This window comes from Numida meleagris, chromosome 4, assembly GCF_002078875.1.
Source record: "Numida meleagris isolate 19003 breed g44 Domestic line chromosome 4, NumMel1.0, whole genome shotgun sequence".
NCBI lineage: Eukaryota > Metazoa > Chordata > Aves > Galliformes > Numididae > Numida > Numida meleagris.
In genome coordinates this window covers 20347878-20364765 of record NC_034412.1, presented here as the reverse complement: position 1 = coordinate 20364765, position 16888 = coordinate 20347878, and the positions used below count along the sequence as shown (strand labels likewise).

The following is a 16888-nucleotide window of genomic DNA, read 5'->3' as shown; positions in this document are numbered from 1 at the left end:
TGTTCAGGGAGCAGCCATTCCCTTGGCATTGCTTTCCAGGTCTCTTTCATACCCCTTACGTATCATCTCCACAGCTCTCAACACGTCACTGCTGACAAACTGAATTCTCCTAAGCCTCTCCTTTGGCTTTTTTCAAGATAAGAATACTGCAGCTTCCCAAACCAACTCATCTCACTTAGTTTACTCATTTATCCCTAGGGAGCCTCCCCAGCCCTCTGTATAACACCTCCCATACAATTTCAACACTAGTACTTCATTTGAAATGGCTTTTGCAGAGGTCTCCAGTGACATTATTTTACTGAGAACCCACATCAAGCAGCTATCATGCTCCAGAAAGGTGAGCAGAGAGAAATTCTCAAAGCCCACCCTGCCCTTCTCCAGAAATTTGATTAGTGTTTTCTCAGCTGTCTCCTTCAGCTCTCATCTGCTAGCTCTCCCACAAAACATCTTCTCGGTACTTCATGTCCAAAGAAGCAGCAGCTACTGACAATATTCTCCATCCAAAAAGCCTGTATTTTCAGTCCTCTACCTAAATGACCTCCTCCTCAGAGTCCTCCTAAAGTATCACAGAGCTAAGACTTAGCACATGCAGCAGTGAAGAAAAATGTCACCATGAAAGCTATCTGGAATCTTAGGTACAATAAATGCCTGCACAGCACCTACTCAAGGTACTTCTGCTGTCAGTACAATACATACCTTGCTTCAACTCCTGTAGGTGAAGAATGTTTAGATGAAAGTAGCTTCCAAAAGTGCTAACAGTATCTATACCTCAACAACACACTGAACGGCTTCCTTGTCTCTAGTGATGTTCACACTCACTTGAGAGTAGATAAGAAATAGCCTGCTGACATAGTTTACTGTACCCCCAGGTAGTGCTGACCAAGTGGAGCAGCTTGAAGCACAGCTCATCCATAACCCCTCTTAAGACCACAGCAGTTAATTGTCACTTCAGGTACCTATCAGAGGCAAACTCATATTGCAAGATACACATCTTGCGTGTGGGCACTACAGTGCACTCAGCAAAGCACATGCTGTCCTGAGCAATGCATACCATCTTTACTTCAAACTGTTTTCTAATATCAGGTAAACCTTACATCCCATCATAACTAAGACCTGGATTCAAATGACTCTGCCACTGATAGCTTTAACAACAAAGTCATCGTGAGCAAGCACTGACACTGTGGCACTAGGTAGTTTTCCTGGGTCAGAAAGGAAAAAGACCACAGAAGTCCACAAAAACCCAAACCCTTACTGCTACCCCCAAACTCCATGATTCCAAAGCCAACCAAAGAAAAGCAGTTTCAGTTCACTCAAGTAAACACAGCCGCTCACAACATGCCCAAACTCGAGCTATATTAGAGCCAGCAGGAAAGTTTCCTTCTAGGATAAAGCAAAACTTGCATCAATAGCCACAGAAAAGTAGCACCAGACTAGAGATAGGAAAGCCCCTGGATTTTGAGGGACACTATGGTTTGGTTCAGCAAGGTAAAGTCTGTGAGAATAAGAACAGTCTGCGATACTAATTAGAAAGGATTACGATACTAATTAGAAAGGATTAATTGCCTTCAACTAGGTTCAGCTTTCAGAACCCTGGAAAGAACAAAAGCTGCACACCTGCACAACTCAGCCAAATCCAGCTGCTCTACTTGCAGAACAGAGTCTCCTAAAATGCCACCATCGCTACGGAGCCTGTCAAGGCAACGCTCCCAAACGTGCAGTTGAACAAACACCCTTGGTTATGGGTGCTTTACTCTGAAGATGGCAAAAGACAAAAGGCAATTTTTCACATTGTACTAAGGTGCAACCTGTCTCATGGTAGAGCCTACAACAGATGTGGAGGATGCATTCTACAGTTCACGTGGAGAACTGAAGGTTATCCCATACATAATTTTGTTATATAGAATATGAAAAGTCATTGAGACTCAGTCAGTGGATCACCACACAGTTTCCTGGAACACCTTGTTCAGTCTTCTTTATATTCAATCAAAATAACCTGGGATGGAATGGATATTTGAGTAAACGAAGGCAGCAGGATGATATATAAAGTCTCAGGAACTGGTTCTGCAGGGAGGGAGGCAACCCACCTTGTCTTCGTACCAACTTCCAAGTGCCAACCACCAACCTGCACGTTCAACACACAGGGCAATGCGAGGGACCAAGCTTTCACATTAGATGTAATAGAAAAACATTCTTTACTCTGCAAGTGTCTTTACAAATATATATTTATATATTTAAGCCCGTTTCAGGCCATAAAAGCCCATAAAAAACAACCAGTACCTTTTCAATAAGAGAAACTGTGATCCAGGAGTCTGAGGTGAAAGACTCCCAACACAAGGGCTGCCTTGGCACTTCTCTGAAGGCCTCTAATTAGCACATAAAACCACCTTAAAAATGACATCAGCCTTTTATCTGCAAAGGAGAGGTACCGTTTTTAACCCCTACCCACTCCCCTTTACTACTCTCTGAATGAGGTAAACTGGAATCACTTTTACATCATCACTTACTGCTTTAAAAAGGGGATATTGCATCCTGAAGACCAGCTTTTCCAAAAAACATTCATGAATGGGTTTAAAAAAAAAAAAAAGATGCCGCTTGTGGATCCAACCACAATGTGCTGTTGTCTCAAAATAGAAGTAGTTGATACAAAAAAGCTATTCCAGATACATACAAAGTACAAACAATAGAGCTGGTCAGAAAGATTCAGTTTCAACATTTTTAAAAAGCAGGGAATATTTTCTGTAGTGTTTGTTGCATTAATTCCCCCTATCCTCACCTTCCTACCAGTTCCATATACCCTTCAAAAAAAATCACGTGTCTGTTGTAAGAGTGCAAAGTTCATCCAAACCTTGTGTTCAAGTTCACTATCACTACACTTTAAAAATCCTGCTGGCAAATAAAAAGGTCTCAATTTAACTTAGCAAAAGTGATATCTAGAAAATATTCAACATCAAGAGGTCTTACAAAAAAACTTCAGACTACTAAAGCATTCTAAGGCACGGTGTTTTGGAAGAAGTGCTTTCTCCCTTTAGTGTTGCTTTATACACATCACGTGTGTAAGTCCGAGTGATGCATGGAGCTGCAAATGTATGCCATGCCTTCCTCCCAATCAGCGGATCAAATCTTTTCCTGCAGTTTCAGACATAGGCTCCCAATGCTGCATGGAATTCAGTTAGACATTGCACCAGCTGCTGAAACTTGGGTCTTTCTTCAGGATCGAGGGCCCAACAGCAGGCCATCACAGCAAATCTGAAAGACAAAGACAAATGGAAGACATGAGAACATACTCCTGGCAACCACAGTCCCAAGCCTCAAAGTGAAAAGTGTTGTTTGGCACCAGAAAGCCTGCAGACCAGAAAGAAAAAAGGAATCCCGCCTCTTCTGATACGCTACGCTGACTCACTCCTGCAGAAGGCAGACACCCTGAATGATCAATAAACGTGCTATGACTAGAGGTATTGGTTTAATTTAGGATACAAGCCAGAGGCAATTCAGGAGGAAGCAATACATAATTAATTGGAAATTCCTGAAGTATTGTAAAAGCATAGCTCAAAGCATTTCTGTGGTAGGTTTACAGGAAGGGGATTTGGAAGAACATGAGAGGCAGGAGGTGGTGCCTGTGTTCTCGCCTTCTTCCATTCAATTAAGATCATAATTGAACACTGCAAGTGCTGCTGTTTGAGCTGCACTACACAGAGCATTTCCCTCTTCAGTCTTGCTGAGAGAACTGAAACTTCCTCTGCCTGTAGAACTAGTGGCTTCTTACTGTAGCCTCAAAAAACAACTAAGCAGATAACCTCTAGCCTCTTTACCTCACTCCTCTCATCTTGCTGATTAACACCATCTCATCGGCGTGTCAGAATAAGGAAGAGAGCTGGGTGGGGATTAAGTGAAACTCAACAACAAAAAATTTTAGTTTGCATTCCTCAAGGCAGGTCATTGTAAAGGTACACAAATACACAAGGGTCAGCATAAAGGCAGAATAAACAGGCAAGGAGGAGGCAGACCTGGTTGCTTCGTTAATAAGGTTGGCTTAAAATGCTGGTTCCAACATAGACATTTTACCCTGTCTCCAAAGATGCACACTTACAGTTCATCAGGACAGTTGATTGGCTGAGCTATTCTATAGCCATCCTTTAAATATGCAGCCATCTCAAAGGGGTCAATATCGACATAGGGAGTCTGTCCCAAAGTCATCAGTTCCCACAGTGTCACTCCAAAGGCCCACTGAAAAAAGAGCACGCAGAACATTTAACAAACCTAAGGAGCATTATATGTACATTTCGAGCATAGGCTCAGTAGCATGACTCCTGAGAAAAACAAAGATTTTATGTAAGTAAACCTGGCACCTAGATCAGCATTCAACACATCATTCAGCCTTCCCTACTAAAAGGAGCTTATGATATGATAACTAAATATGATAAATAAAAATAATTGAACAATCAATACAAACGCAAGCATAGTATAAGTAAAATGGTTTACAACTTGGTATCAAGAGACCAAAGAAAACAGAAGATTCTGATACTGCATGCTGAAGGCTCATAGCTGAAGTTACAAGTGCCGAGATCATCATTTACTTTAAAAGAGATAGAACTGCCTTTTCTCCCAGCCTTAAAATCTTCTTTGTCTTAATGAAAAGAAGGCTTTGGTCAGGGGATGTCTAAATTAAGGGACGATGCCAGTTGACACTGATGAGAAGCTCTCAGCTAGAGAGTGGCAAGTGCACAGATCTGGCCTGGCTCTGAACAGTTGTCTATTAGCAGTGGAGGAAGGCATGGGAGGATGCCTTTTTTGTTTGCAGTTAAGAGAACTGACAAGGAACAGGTGATGCTGCACATTGAATGAAAAGCAATTCAAAGCAAAACTGTTTTGAGAATTTGGCTACTTCTAAATCTGTAAAGGAACCACACACAAATGACATGAAAAAAGTAGTTTCATGTTCACCGGAGAGGGGAAATTAAAATTCAGCAGGAATTATATTTTGTTTTAAAATGCTTTGGCTGACCAGTACAACTGTTGGCAGAGGAAGAACGCATTAGAAAAGTTTCAAGCCAGGAAAACTATTTTAAAGAAACGCATCAAAAAAAAACAAGCCTAGAACACACACTAACTGCATCTTAACCGACAACACCTAAAATTGTTTGCAACAGATTTCATCACCCATAGTTGCATGAATTTCATATTTAGAACTGTTCCAGGTGAGCAGACAAAACCACAGTTTGAGAAGTATCCAGGTAAATGTAAAATGGTATCTAGGGCACATGTTTTCTACACTCAGAAAAAAAGTTCAATTTCACAGGCTGCAAAACTCACTAGCCATGCATGTAAAGTACAGAACTACATATTAGAAGCCAATCTGCCTTTATCTCTGTGTAATACAACAGGGAATTTTGTGTTAAAATACTGCAGAATACAAACTGAATTGCACTAGAGTTTTCTGAAATGGTTATGTGACTGAGATGCCTTCTTCCTAGCAAAATTGTACTGGCAGTGCTGTATAAACTTATTTCCAAGCCCATTCTTCATGAACAGCAAATGCTTTCATGTTCCAGATTTTAAGGAGTGAGTAAGAAGAAATCAGTGTTTTTACTGATCTCATTCAGTATTATAAAAACATGCATTTATGGGCAATTTCCATTTCCTGGTTTGCTTGGTGTAACAAAACTCCATGTGACTACAATGAGTACACAAGTATTTCTGGAGCAGAGTTGACTCCTTTTACTTTCATTTTGTTTGTATTTTTGTAAGGCTTGAGGACAGAGAGAATGGCAATGAGGAAAAACACAACAAGAGCTTTTGAAAAGTTTCCTAACCTAGCCAATTTTAAGTAGATTACAATCTCTGGGTGTAGCCACTCTAACGAGAGCATCCTTACCAAAGGAAATATCCCCTTAGAAGTGGGAAGTGGTTCAGACAATTACTACTCAAATCAGCAAAGGCTGATGATCTTCAAGGACAACCTTCTGTGAGCAGAACTGTCTGTTCTGATGTGCAGAATGCTAAGCAAGTATAGTACAAGGCCACCATGGATGCAGTGGTAAAGTTCAGGCACTAAGGAAGAAAAGGTGGATGGAGAACAAGGCTGCCTTAGAAATATAGTGAGAATGCATGAGTATGCGGGGATGGAGTTTGGAAAACCAAAGGTCATAAAGTGCATCAACATAAGGCCACTGAGTCAGATGGTCTCATCATTGCTGAAAGGCCACAAGAGCTGGGGAAAGCTGCTGATCACTGGACAGAAGGCACCTTCTTCAGGAGGCAGGGCACAGGGAAGTACAGGCCGGGCAGTTGAACATCTGCACTCGTGATGGGCAGAGTGCAAAATACTCTGGTCTCCATTTCCATGCCCATGAAGCATTAAAGGTGACTGGAAAGAGTCAGCATGGGTTTTTCAAGGGCAAACTGCCAGACTGAGCTGACTACTACTCTGCTGAGAACACAGTGAACAGAGGGAGCAAGATGCATGTTCACCTTAACTTCAGCAAGGCCTCTGAAACATCTTCCATAGCATCTTACAGATAAATTAAGGAGATGTCCTCCTTAATGTGTCTGGACTTCTGGACTCAGATTGCTGTGATTAGTCCAACTAGCAGCTGGTTAGAAGCATCACTGCTCAGGAATCAATACTGTTTCGTTTCCATCAACAAGCTGTACTCTCAGGATGCTTGTGGATGATACCAAACTGGGCAGAGTAGCTAGCAGGCTAGAGGCAAGCCCTCTGCAAAAGAACCTCAAGGAACTGGAGAAATTGTATTGAACTTTGAGTTTCAGCCAAGTAAAAGCAAAATCCTACTTCTAATGATGGAAAAACACGTGCCAGAACAGGTTGAGGCTGACTACATAGAAAGCAGCTTTGCAGAAGAGGACCAGGGGGTCCTAGTAAATAAATTGAATGTATCAGCAGTGTGTTCCTGAAGCAAAAAGACAACTACAATCTAGGTTGTGTTAGCATGAGTGTGGTCTGTGGGACAAGGGAGATTATTTTCCCCATCTTTTCCCTACCTGCCAAGTACTTTATTCAACTTGGAGCTTCCCAGTACAGGAAGAAAACACTAACAATTTCAAAGCCAATCTCCTAGAGGGGAAAGTTTTCAAGAAACAGCTTTACTTCAATCTTCAGCAGACTCTGAATCACAACAGACAAGTGCCAGTACAGGTTTCTCATTGAATTTAATTGTCTTTTCTGCTAACACCTCTAAGTAGGACAGGGTGCAACAGGCAATTTTTCCATGCAAGAAGCATCTGCTTGGCCTTTAAATTATCTACCCTGAGCAGCAAATGCAGGAAGCAGGTGCACAGCTGATGTTCTGGATAAATCACTGCTGTCTTTTCTGATACCCCAACTGCTGAAAGAAGTTTTACAGGGAAAAAAACGTAGAAATACATTACACATCTAATTTACATAGTTTTTTTTTCAAGAAAAAAAACCAACAAAACCAAACTTACCACATCACTAGCACTGGAAAATTCATTGTTAACCAGGCTTTCAAGAGCCATCCATCGAACTGGTCTGTTCTCATTATCTCCCAGGCAATGGTAGTCCATAGGAAATAGGTCTCGAGATAGCGCATTGTCCGTAATCTTAACCTGAAGTGCATCATCAATGCTAATTTAAAAGAACAGAAGCATTTAGCAAACTCGGTACTACAGTTCCACAGAAAATACTTATGCTCCACCTTAATCTCATTGAGGAATACTGATCACACTCTCAACATTTCAGAGAGTTAGCATCCTTCCAGACTCAGACACACTTACTGCGTGGTTATCAAATGCTACTTAAGGAAGTATTTATTCTGTATCAGTGGGTAAGCACTAGAAAGTGAGAAGTCTTAGATTAAATAAAATCAAACATTTGCAAATGCAGAAAAGTACAGCTAAAGCAAATGAACAACTCCCTTAATTATTATCGCTCCTTTGGAATAGAACTGAATTATTTTAGCTATGGTACCTCTATACCAATGATCAGCTAAAGACCCCGGCTAAACAAGTTCTAGCAGTATCTTGCAAAACCAACCACTACCATTTGTGGCCTAGAATCTTGTCCCTAATCAAGAGATTATTTGCTCTAATAAAATATTTATTCCCACAAACACTGCCTCAGCAAAAGATATGATTGTTGTCAGAAGCTGAACACTGAGTAAGCAAGACTTGTTTGTAATCAACAAGAGATGTCTTAATTAGCACAGAGGAGTCTTCAGCAGGTTTTTATGGAATAAACTTGCCTACTATCTTTCTCCCCCTCAGGGATGTTAAAGGAGTGTGAATTAAGCTTTAAAAAAAGAAGTCAAATAAAGCTTAGTGTTCTCAAACACCTGACTTTGGAATACAGGCAAGACATTAGTTCTGACATCTTGTGACAAAAATATATTAATAACATTGTGGTTTTTATTTTTAAACCAGTGTTTGCTATCCTTCCATTTTGGAATAATATTTATTATTTTCATAAGAAAAAAATAAACATAAATGCTCATTTTGTTTGCTTGCTGCCTCATCGTCCCACGTATCTTCTTATTTATCCCATATTTATGCATTTTCAGGTCTGTCCATTGATCTCAAAATTTACAGACTAGGAAATTTCCATATGTAGTCACTCCTAAGAGTCACAGATGAAGTTCAGAGAAATTCCTAGAAGATCTGCCTATAAACAAGTACAAAGGATGCCTTTCCAGTGACTGCCGAGCTCTGACTTGTGTAATCCGTATGTCCATTCCAATTGGGCCCAAGACACTTGAGAAGAAAAGTATTTCACCCCTTCACAAACCTTCCAAGAGCACTGCAATCTTGGCTCCCTTCCCAATATTAGCAGTGACACACAGACCTGATACACTTCATACCAACTCCTCCCAGCCTTTCCCCACATGGAGGTACTCTCAGGAATAAGCCTTGGAAAGAAAGGAGTGGCAGACGAACAAAGCCCTTCATGGAATCCTGGCTGCTGGCAACCTCTTTTTTCCCCATGTAAAAAGCTAAAGCTAGTCCAAACGTTCTCGTACTGCACAACAGGTCAGTAGCTCAGCTCCTGCCTGCATTTGCCATGGAGAAGGAGTGCCAGAGTTGAGTTATATTGACATCACTCAAGATCACACATACAGCAACTAAAACATAGTTGAACTTTGCCCTTGGAGGGCAGGGAGTAAAGCTGTCAGAATGCTCACCCTTGCACAGGAAGGGCACAAGTGAATTAATCTGCTGCACTGAAATGAGAGGTTGTCACAAGGCAGCTTCCCTGGAGCACTGCTTGTGATCTTAGCTTTCTGTGGTATCACTTCTTCAATACATTCACCAGAGAGGAAAAGCAATAAGAACAGATGAAAAGAACCTCTAAGAAACTCTGTCAAACTGAGCATCCATACATACTGCAAGAGCCATGAAGGATTTTGCTAAATGGGCTCAGTGGCACCAGTTCAAAAGCACAAGAGATCATTACAGGGTAGCTGCTCCTGCTTCCTCCATCCAACAATACCTGGTGCAAAATCTGTCCATTAGCAAACTGCCAAAGAAACTCCAAGTTACTATCAAAGCTTAAAGGAAGTAATTTAGGCTAGGTGAGTATTTGCAAAAAATAAGGGAAACCAAAATCTAGTACAAATCTTTCAGAATAAAATGTTCTGCACTCTTAAAAACCAAGCATTCTGTTTCACTCTCTATCTAGAAGAAAATTATACTGACAGAACCGCTTGCACAAAACACAGAGGAAAAAATGCAGTATGTTTTGAAGCGGAGATCAGATTGGTTAAAGGAAGTCCATCTTTGCCCTAGTTATTGACATAACAGTGTTTGCATGATGACTACCTTGTTTGGTACTTACACACAGTTTCTAGCAGCCAGGTCTTTGTGAATGACCTCTCGTCTGGCCAAATAACTCATTCCACAGGCAATCTGAATAGCCATATGTACAAGATCCTGCTGGGAAATTGCCTGCAAGAGCACAGAAAAACAATCAATACAGAACTGCAAGCCCGGTGCCTGCTAGGCTAATTTTTAATTTGTATTCTAACGGCCCTTCCCTCTCTCTTAACCTTTAGTAGCTCAAGATTTTCTAGCAGCTGATTACCGACACTACCATCTTCTGAAAACTTACGAAGATTCCTTATTCTAATTTTTTTAGCCTTTTTTTTCCTAGTTGACATGGCAGGGGCAAACATTTCCAATTTGCAATTTTCTCACTGCTTCATAGCTTTTCCTTGGATTAACAAAATGGTCACTTCTGCCTGCTCACCGGACTTTCACTTCCTGTTGTCTGGAAACCAGCTCATTTTCAGGCAGCAACACAAGCAGCAGACAAAATCTCAATGATGTCTACGGCCGAGTACTACTATTAAAGGCTGTCGCTCCCTTCCACTCCTACAATGTCATAGTTCCATAAAACTCTTGCATTACATCTATATCCTAGTTTCTCTCATTTCTACAGTATTTCTGGAGCTTCGATGTGTAGGTAGACACAGCAGTTGCAAGACTGGGGATAAAATAAAGCTAATACTAAGCTGAATTAAGAAGCCAGTGTATTATTGTTTAACAGCTTGTTAATAAGAACAAGAACTGTGTAATATTTCAGAGAACTTGAAGTTTGGTTTTGGTACTTCCATAGATGTTCCATCTTTGAATAAGTACAACACCAAACATTGCAGTTTTTGGTATAGTACGAAGCACGGTGACATCACTAAGAAGCAACTCTTATCTGATGTAATGCAGATTACAAATGCCATTTCTAAATTCTTGGAAAGGGATGTTGGTGTGTTGGTTAGAGATTTATAACACAGATTAAGTAGCAAAACAGATAAATCAAAGCTGGAAGATCCTGATGGCTTATCACAATTTACTGGCCTTGTAAATTAACAGAGGTAGGTAACCCTGACAGTTTCAAATTTGGTACATAACAGGGGCAAATGCTGACCTCAGCAAACCAGATTTCATTTTGAATTTAATTTGAAGACAAGAGGCAAACCAAGGTGAAGTTCAAGAAAAGGAAAGTTAAGGCAACCTCAGCAAGAGGGACTAGTTTTAAAATACAGACAAGTCTATGGCTGAACATTTATTTAGATTTGCCTCCAACTTTTTATTTGTTAATACCAACTCAATTTTTGCTGCAAAGGCATTTTTAAAACTACATGCTCATTTAAGAATTTTCCTTGTTTGTTTCTCACTTCTTGTGAAATACATGCAGCAACTTCTATGGAAAACACGGTAAACAGTTATAAACGCTAAAGAGTGTCCACAGCAGGAAAACAAACCAATCCTCAGAAACTACTTCCCTTCCATTCTCAAGGTAAATAAATAACAGTTGTTTTACGTAATAGCAAATCTACAGCAGCAAGTCATAAATTTAATAGAATTGCTTTATGCTTACTGTAGAACAATGAACTATCACGCATTAAGAGATAATCTGTTCTGCAAAAAACATTTCATTTAATCTGATATTTTTCTATACACAACTTTCCCCTGTGTATTGTAACTTGAATCCACTACCATATATCATTTCCTCTACTTTTTTAGATGTGTTGATATACCAGCTGCTACCCTGACAGAGAGTTTAACTCAGCTGTATGGTCTCTCAATAGCTATGATAAAGGCAGCCAAGAATGTTTTCCTTGTATGAATCAAAATTACTACGCGCTAAGGAACTGCTTGTCAGTTCCTTCATTGTCACAGGACAGGATGAATGCTGCAGCTACTCCTTTTAAGCTACGTACACAGATGACAAATCAGGTCTTCTGAGTAAAAGCTGAATGGGCAGGAAGTGGCAGATTTTAGAGTTTACCTGAGGATTGTTGGCCTCTACCAGCTTGCATTGTCGCAAGAATAGTTTAAGGTTCCCCCAGTTCATGTACGGCAGCAGCACCATTGGTTTCTCTCCTTCTTCTATACAGACATGAGTGATAGGCAGCAGATTCCTGGAAGACAGGGACAGAAATCCCTAGTTTTATGAAGATGAAATTTGACCAAAATCTTCTCAATACCTAAACACATTAACTGAAAGTAAATTCAACGGCAAGTAAAAGCATTAACTTTGTGTTACAGATTGCAGAGCACAAAGTCACCAAATAACTGAAGACACTGGGGAGGATTTAAAAGAAGCAGCACAAGGCATTATTGTGGAGCAGTGGCAGGAGGTTTGGGGACAGGAAGAGATTTTTGAGTATTTTCCCATTTGGGAGAAATCCCCAGATTTTTCACTTGGTCCAGAAGGGATGAAAGAAGATTCTGTGAATATAGGTTATTGTTTGTATTAAGTGATCTATCCTCAACTTGGAACTGTGTCGTTCTAAATGAGACTGTAGATATAAGATTTACAGCTCCACTACGGAGTCATTAAAAAAGAAACAACAAAACACTGTCCAAACCCTTCCAAAATGCCTGAACAGAAACTTTTAGTTTTAAATGAGCTTAATGTTAAGTTGTACCATAAATACAGAAGTAACTTAGGAGTTCTGTCAGGGGTGTTTCACTCCTCCTTCCAGCTCATATAACCTCCCCCTGCATTGGTTATAAACACCTTCCTGTAGCATCAACATAAAAAAACACAGAAACTTGAAACAAACTTTATATGGTTTAAAATTTCTGTGAAACATCTATAAGAACCTACGTTTTCTAGTGAAAACATACTAGGAAGTTTTCAGTGAGTCCTGCTGTTGTCTGAAACTTTGAAAATTCACATTTTCGTAAGTCTGATAGTCAGGTATTACCATCCGTGAACTCTACACACACATTTAGCATTATCTTCAGTAAGAGGTGCTAACAGTTATTCTTCTGCATGATGTCTACCAAGCTGGGACATATGAGGAATTTTGCTTGTAAAAGGATAACAGTTGATTTTGAATGATGGGAGGGGAGTTGTTTCACCTTGTTTTCATTTTAAATTACGTCCTCTCAAGATGCTGCTACCCCTCTTAATACAATTCTTTTTCTGTCTTTTAGGCAGGTCTTAACTATAGCAATTCTTAGAAAAGCAGCTTCTAAATCCAGTGTAGTATTAACGGTTCTCTTTCAGCTTCCTTCACACAACCAGTGAAAAGGACAAACTACTACTAGCCATGGGAGCTGACGGCAAGCGTGGATTTCTTCTTACCTGCATTCTTGCCAGCAATGAAGATCTTTAAGACCAATTTCAGCCTACTATGCCATGTAGAAAATTACAAATAATATGAGACAGACTAGTAAATTAGAAAAATCAACCTGTATATATACTTACTCTCCTCATTGTCACTGAAATGTCACTTTTAACAACCAGCCCATGCAAAAAGCCACTACATTTCTGTAATAACTGAAAATGAAAGTTGTATCTAACCACATGTCACTGCTCAGCCTGGCAAACCAAAACCAGGAGAGCTTTAGACACAAGTATCATCAGCTCACACACATACAGTTTGACTTCCAAACACTGCTTGGCTTACCTGTGATGAAGTCCTCTGAGTTTGCAACTTTCAGTCAGCATCATTGTCACCTGCACCTCTGAGGCTTGATCTAATCAAAAAAATAAAATCAAAAGAACCACAGATGTAACTTTCAAAACAAATCAATGTTTTGAAAATCTGTTGTTTCAAATCTGAAATTTGCTCCAGATTTATAAGTCATCTAAGGTCATTTGAGCACAAACAGAATTTGTTTACTTACTTTTTTTTTAATGGAGTTTAAAAACCCACACAAGCAAGCCAAGTTCTAGAGCATATTTCTGCTTAAACAAATGAGGTGAAGCTGAAAAGGAAAAAACACTCCAGGTGCTGACAGAATGTACTCCTGCTGCTTCCTGACAGCTTTTGGGCACGCATGAACTGCCTGCATTGGCAGCATGGGTGAAATCTTGCAGCCAGGGTCTACAGTGCTGAAAGAGGGGAACACACCAGGTTTTTCGCAAAAGCACAAGACACCAATTTGCTACTGAATCACAACATGGGCTTCTGCAGTTTACTTCCACATTTATGGAGACCATTTATTCCTAGAGTCACTTACTCAGTGCTCTCTACCTGAAACACTTGACTCTTGGTAACCTTAGAAACATTTGCAATTCTCCTCCCCACCTTTCAAAAGAAAAAAAAGTCTCTGCTGCCAGTTGGAACCTAAGTATCTCTGATAACACCAGCAACCAGAACATCAACTAGACAGCAGCACTGGCTGCATTCCCCTTCCCCACAAACATTTTGGGGAATATTTTTCTTTTCTGCTGGCAAGGACCAATAGGGAAGCCAAAAGTAATGTAAATCAGGGCTCTCACAGACCCATCCCCCTCATATCCGGGCGCACTCTTCTGTCCCTCCTTCGTGTTACAACTAGCACGTGTGTGCCTAGGCAGCAAGCTAGCACAGGAGAAAGCCCAGCGAAAGCCAGTCAGCTCTCTTTGCCACATTAGGATGAATTTACATATCTCTGATGAGTCAAACCAACATTTTACTGCCATGAGAGAGAGAGAGTAGAGAGGAAGAGAGGGAATAGAGAACTCATTTACTCTTCATGGTCTTGCCTTTTTCCTCATACCAGCTCTAACACCTCAGTAGATCCTTCCCTAATTGAACTGTAACCCCGCAAAGAACAATGTGACTCTTGTCTGAATGACAATGAGCAGTGCAAGCAGGTAGTGTAGGTGAGCATGAGGCAGAGAAAGAAAGCACGAGGTCCAAAGAGAGTGTGGCTTCCCTGTCAAGAGGTTGGCAAGCTACTAGTTGAGCTCTAAATGCAATAAAAGAAAAAAACAGTTTTCCAAATCTACTGGAAGTGCAGGCAGCTTTGGGCACAACACAGCCCTTTTGATGAACCTTGGAAGGGTTCACCAGAAGAGAAATCGTGTAACCTGTGAGCTGCAAAATATCACCTGGATTGAGAAACTTTGCCTAAACCAAGGAAAGGGTATCTCAAGGCAAACTATTGCAGAGGCTCTTTCACTATCTTAGCTCAGGAGGAAATAAAAAGAAAGCATACCTTCCTAGAAGCATCCAGGTGCTAAAAAAGGAGGAGATTGGGAAATCGACATTACAAGTTCAGATACAGATCCTAGGCAGAAGCACTGAACTCTGGGTATGCTTTGAAACCCCTAAGGAACATCACTGCCCAGCCTCAATGGACCAGGACCACAAAATTCTGAAACATAAGGCTCTAAGAGTCATTACATTAATGACAATTACGGCTGTGATGTCTTATCGGATGTATCAAAATGGTGTATTTTCTTCTATTTGATCATAAATATGTATGAGGGGTTGGATATTAACTGGTTCTTGCAATAAAGGAGGCCTCACGTGAGCATTACTTCAATGTCTCTGGTTTGAAACCTCTTTGCATGACAAAGAGAAGGTCCTACCTACTGCACAGCAACTGAATTCAACTGATATCCATGTTTTGTACATGACAAATTTCATATGAAGGAGATAGACTTCTAAGGTTTGTAAACAATTGAGAAAAAGCAAGACACTGCATTAAAATGGTGTTATATAGGCTTGAATGGCTGAAACATCCTGCTGTAATAAAGGGCAAGATGCATTAAAAATGAAGGTACAGAAGCACATTACAAGAATCTGAAGGAACTGCCAGTAGGCTACTTGTATAAAGCTTCAATTTTAAATGCGTGAGCCACTCACTCAAAAAGAACATAGCCTCTTCATCCTAGTGCGTAACGAAGGGCTGAAAGAGATTAGTAGGTGTGAGTATAGGTTGATGACCATGCTCATATACTCTTTGGCTTCATGCTTGCTTAACTGGTTTGCTTTTAATTACAAGATCCACCATGCAATAATTTGAAGAGCTAAATCGGAGATTATTTTAAACTGGCTTGAAAATCTACAGAACAAGTTAATCTGGTTCAGATAGCACACCTATTCACCTCTTCACATTACCTCTGTTACAGGCAATACCGTCCCGCTGATGCCTTTCCCTTTCCATCACCAAGGTGTTTTTCAGCAGGTCATTGCTATGCTTCATTGGTGCTTTTCAGCTCAGAGAAACTATGCTAGAGCTGCTGAGCACCCAAACGATGACTGACTCCAGTTCAAGTACATATGGAAGTCTAAATCTTATCTTGTGGAACAGTCCCAGAATCAGCATTGTGTTTTCTTATCAATACTATTTCCTTGTTTTCTGTATGGGAAAAAAACTTCCACAACACCAACCAAATCAACGCACAAAGGACAAACAATAGCAGCAGAACATTAATCCTTCTCTAACTTAGATCTATGCCAGTATAGAAGAACCACACAATTTGATTATTGTGGTTTCATTAGATATAATTCAAAACAGAATATAAATCATCACTTTGAACATTTCTTTAAGTGGTTCCAGTCAAAAGGGGTCAAAAATAGAATAAAAATCAACGTAATGCTATTCTAACAGCCCCCATAGCAATGAAAAATCAGTTTTATGGCCATTTTCTTTGGTTACATGACACGAAGTACATTCAAACTCATTTATTAGTTTACACCATTTCTGAACACCCAGCAGACAGGTCTTCATAGATTACAAAGGTGAACATGCTAATAAAACGTTTAGCTGTAGAGGAACCGATCATCTGGGGAATTTAACCATCCCATGCTGAAAAGCCACACAAGCAATTCAGACAACCCTAAGCACTTCTACCTCTGATATGGGAAACAGGCAGTGCAGGGCAGCACTGATGACAGCCCTGACCTACCAATTCCAGCTAGGTGAGATGCAAGGAGGATTTGCTAAGGCAAATTCCACAGATTTCCTGCCTAGGCCAAACTCTACTGAAAGCATCCCTCAGATATATAAGCATTAAGTTTACGTACACACATTTTAGTATTTTATTGTTTGTGTAGCCACACAAAATGAGACCTGTGGAATGATCTCACCAAATGCACAAGCACGCCCACAGGCTTTTGCAGCTTATTTTCTTTCTGCATGGGATCTGTGAGGTTATTTGATCTGAAAGCAGCCACACAAACAACTGAAC

The 16888-nt window shown here is 40.3% G+C and overlaps 1 protein-coding gene across 1 annotated transcript in view; it reads right to left on the bottom strand.

Moving 5' to 3' along the window:
• The window catches only part of RYK (receptor-like tyrosine kinase), a 40641-nt gene continuing 25926 nt past the window's right edge, over nt 2174–16888 (bottom strand). The window contains exons 10-15 of the mRNA XM_021393782.1: nt 13389–13458; nt 11756–11888; nt 9806–9915; nt 7444–7603; nt 4088–4224; nt 2174–3246 (exon numbers count right to left, since the gene is read on the bottom strand). Coding sequence (XP_021249457.1) covers nt 3135–3246; nt 4088–4224; nt 7444–7603; nt 9806–9915; nt 11756–11888; nt 13389–13458 — 722 coding nt within the window. The 3' untranslated portion in view covers nt 2174–3134. The remainder of the gene's footprint in view (nt 3247–4087; nt 4225–7443; nt 7604–9805; nt 9916–11755; nt 11889–13388; nt 13459–16888) is intronic.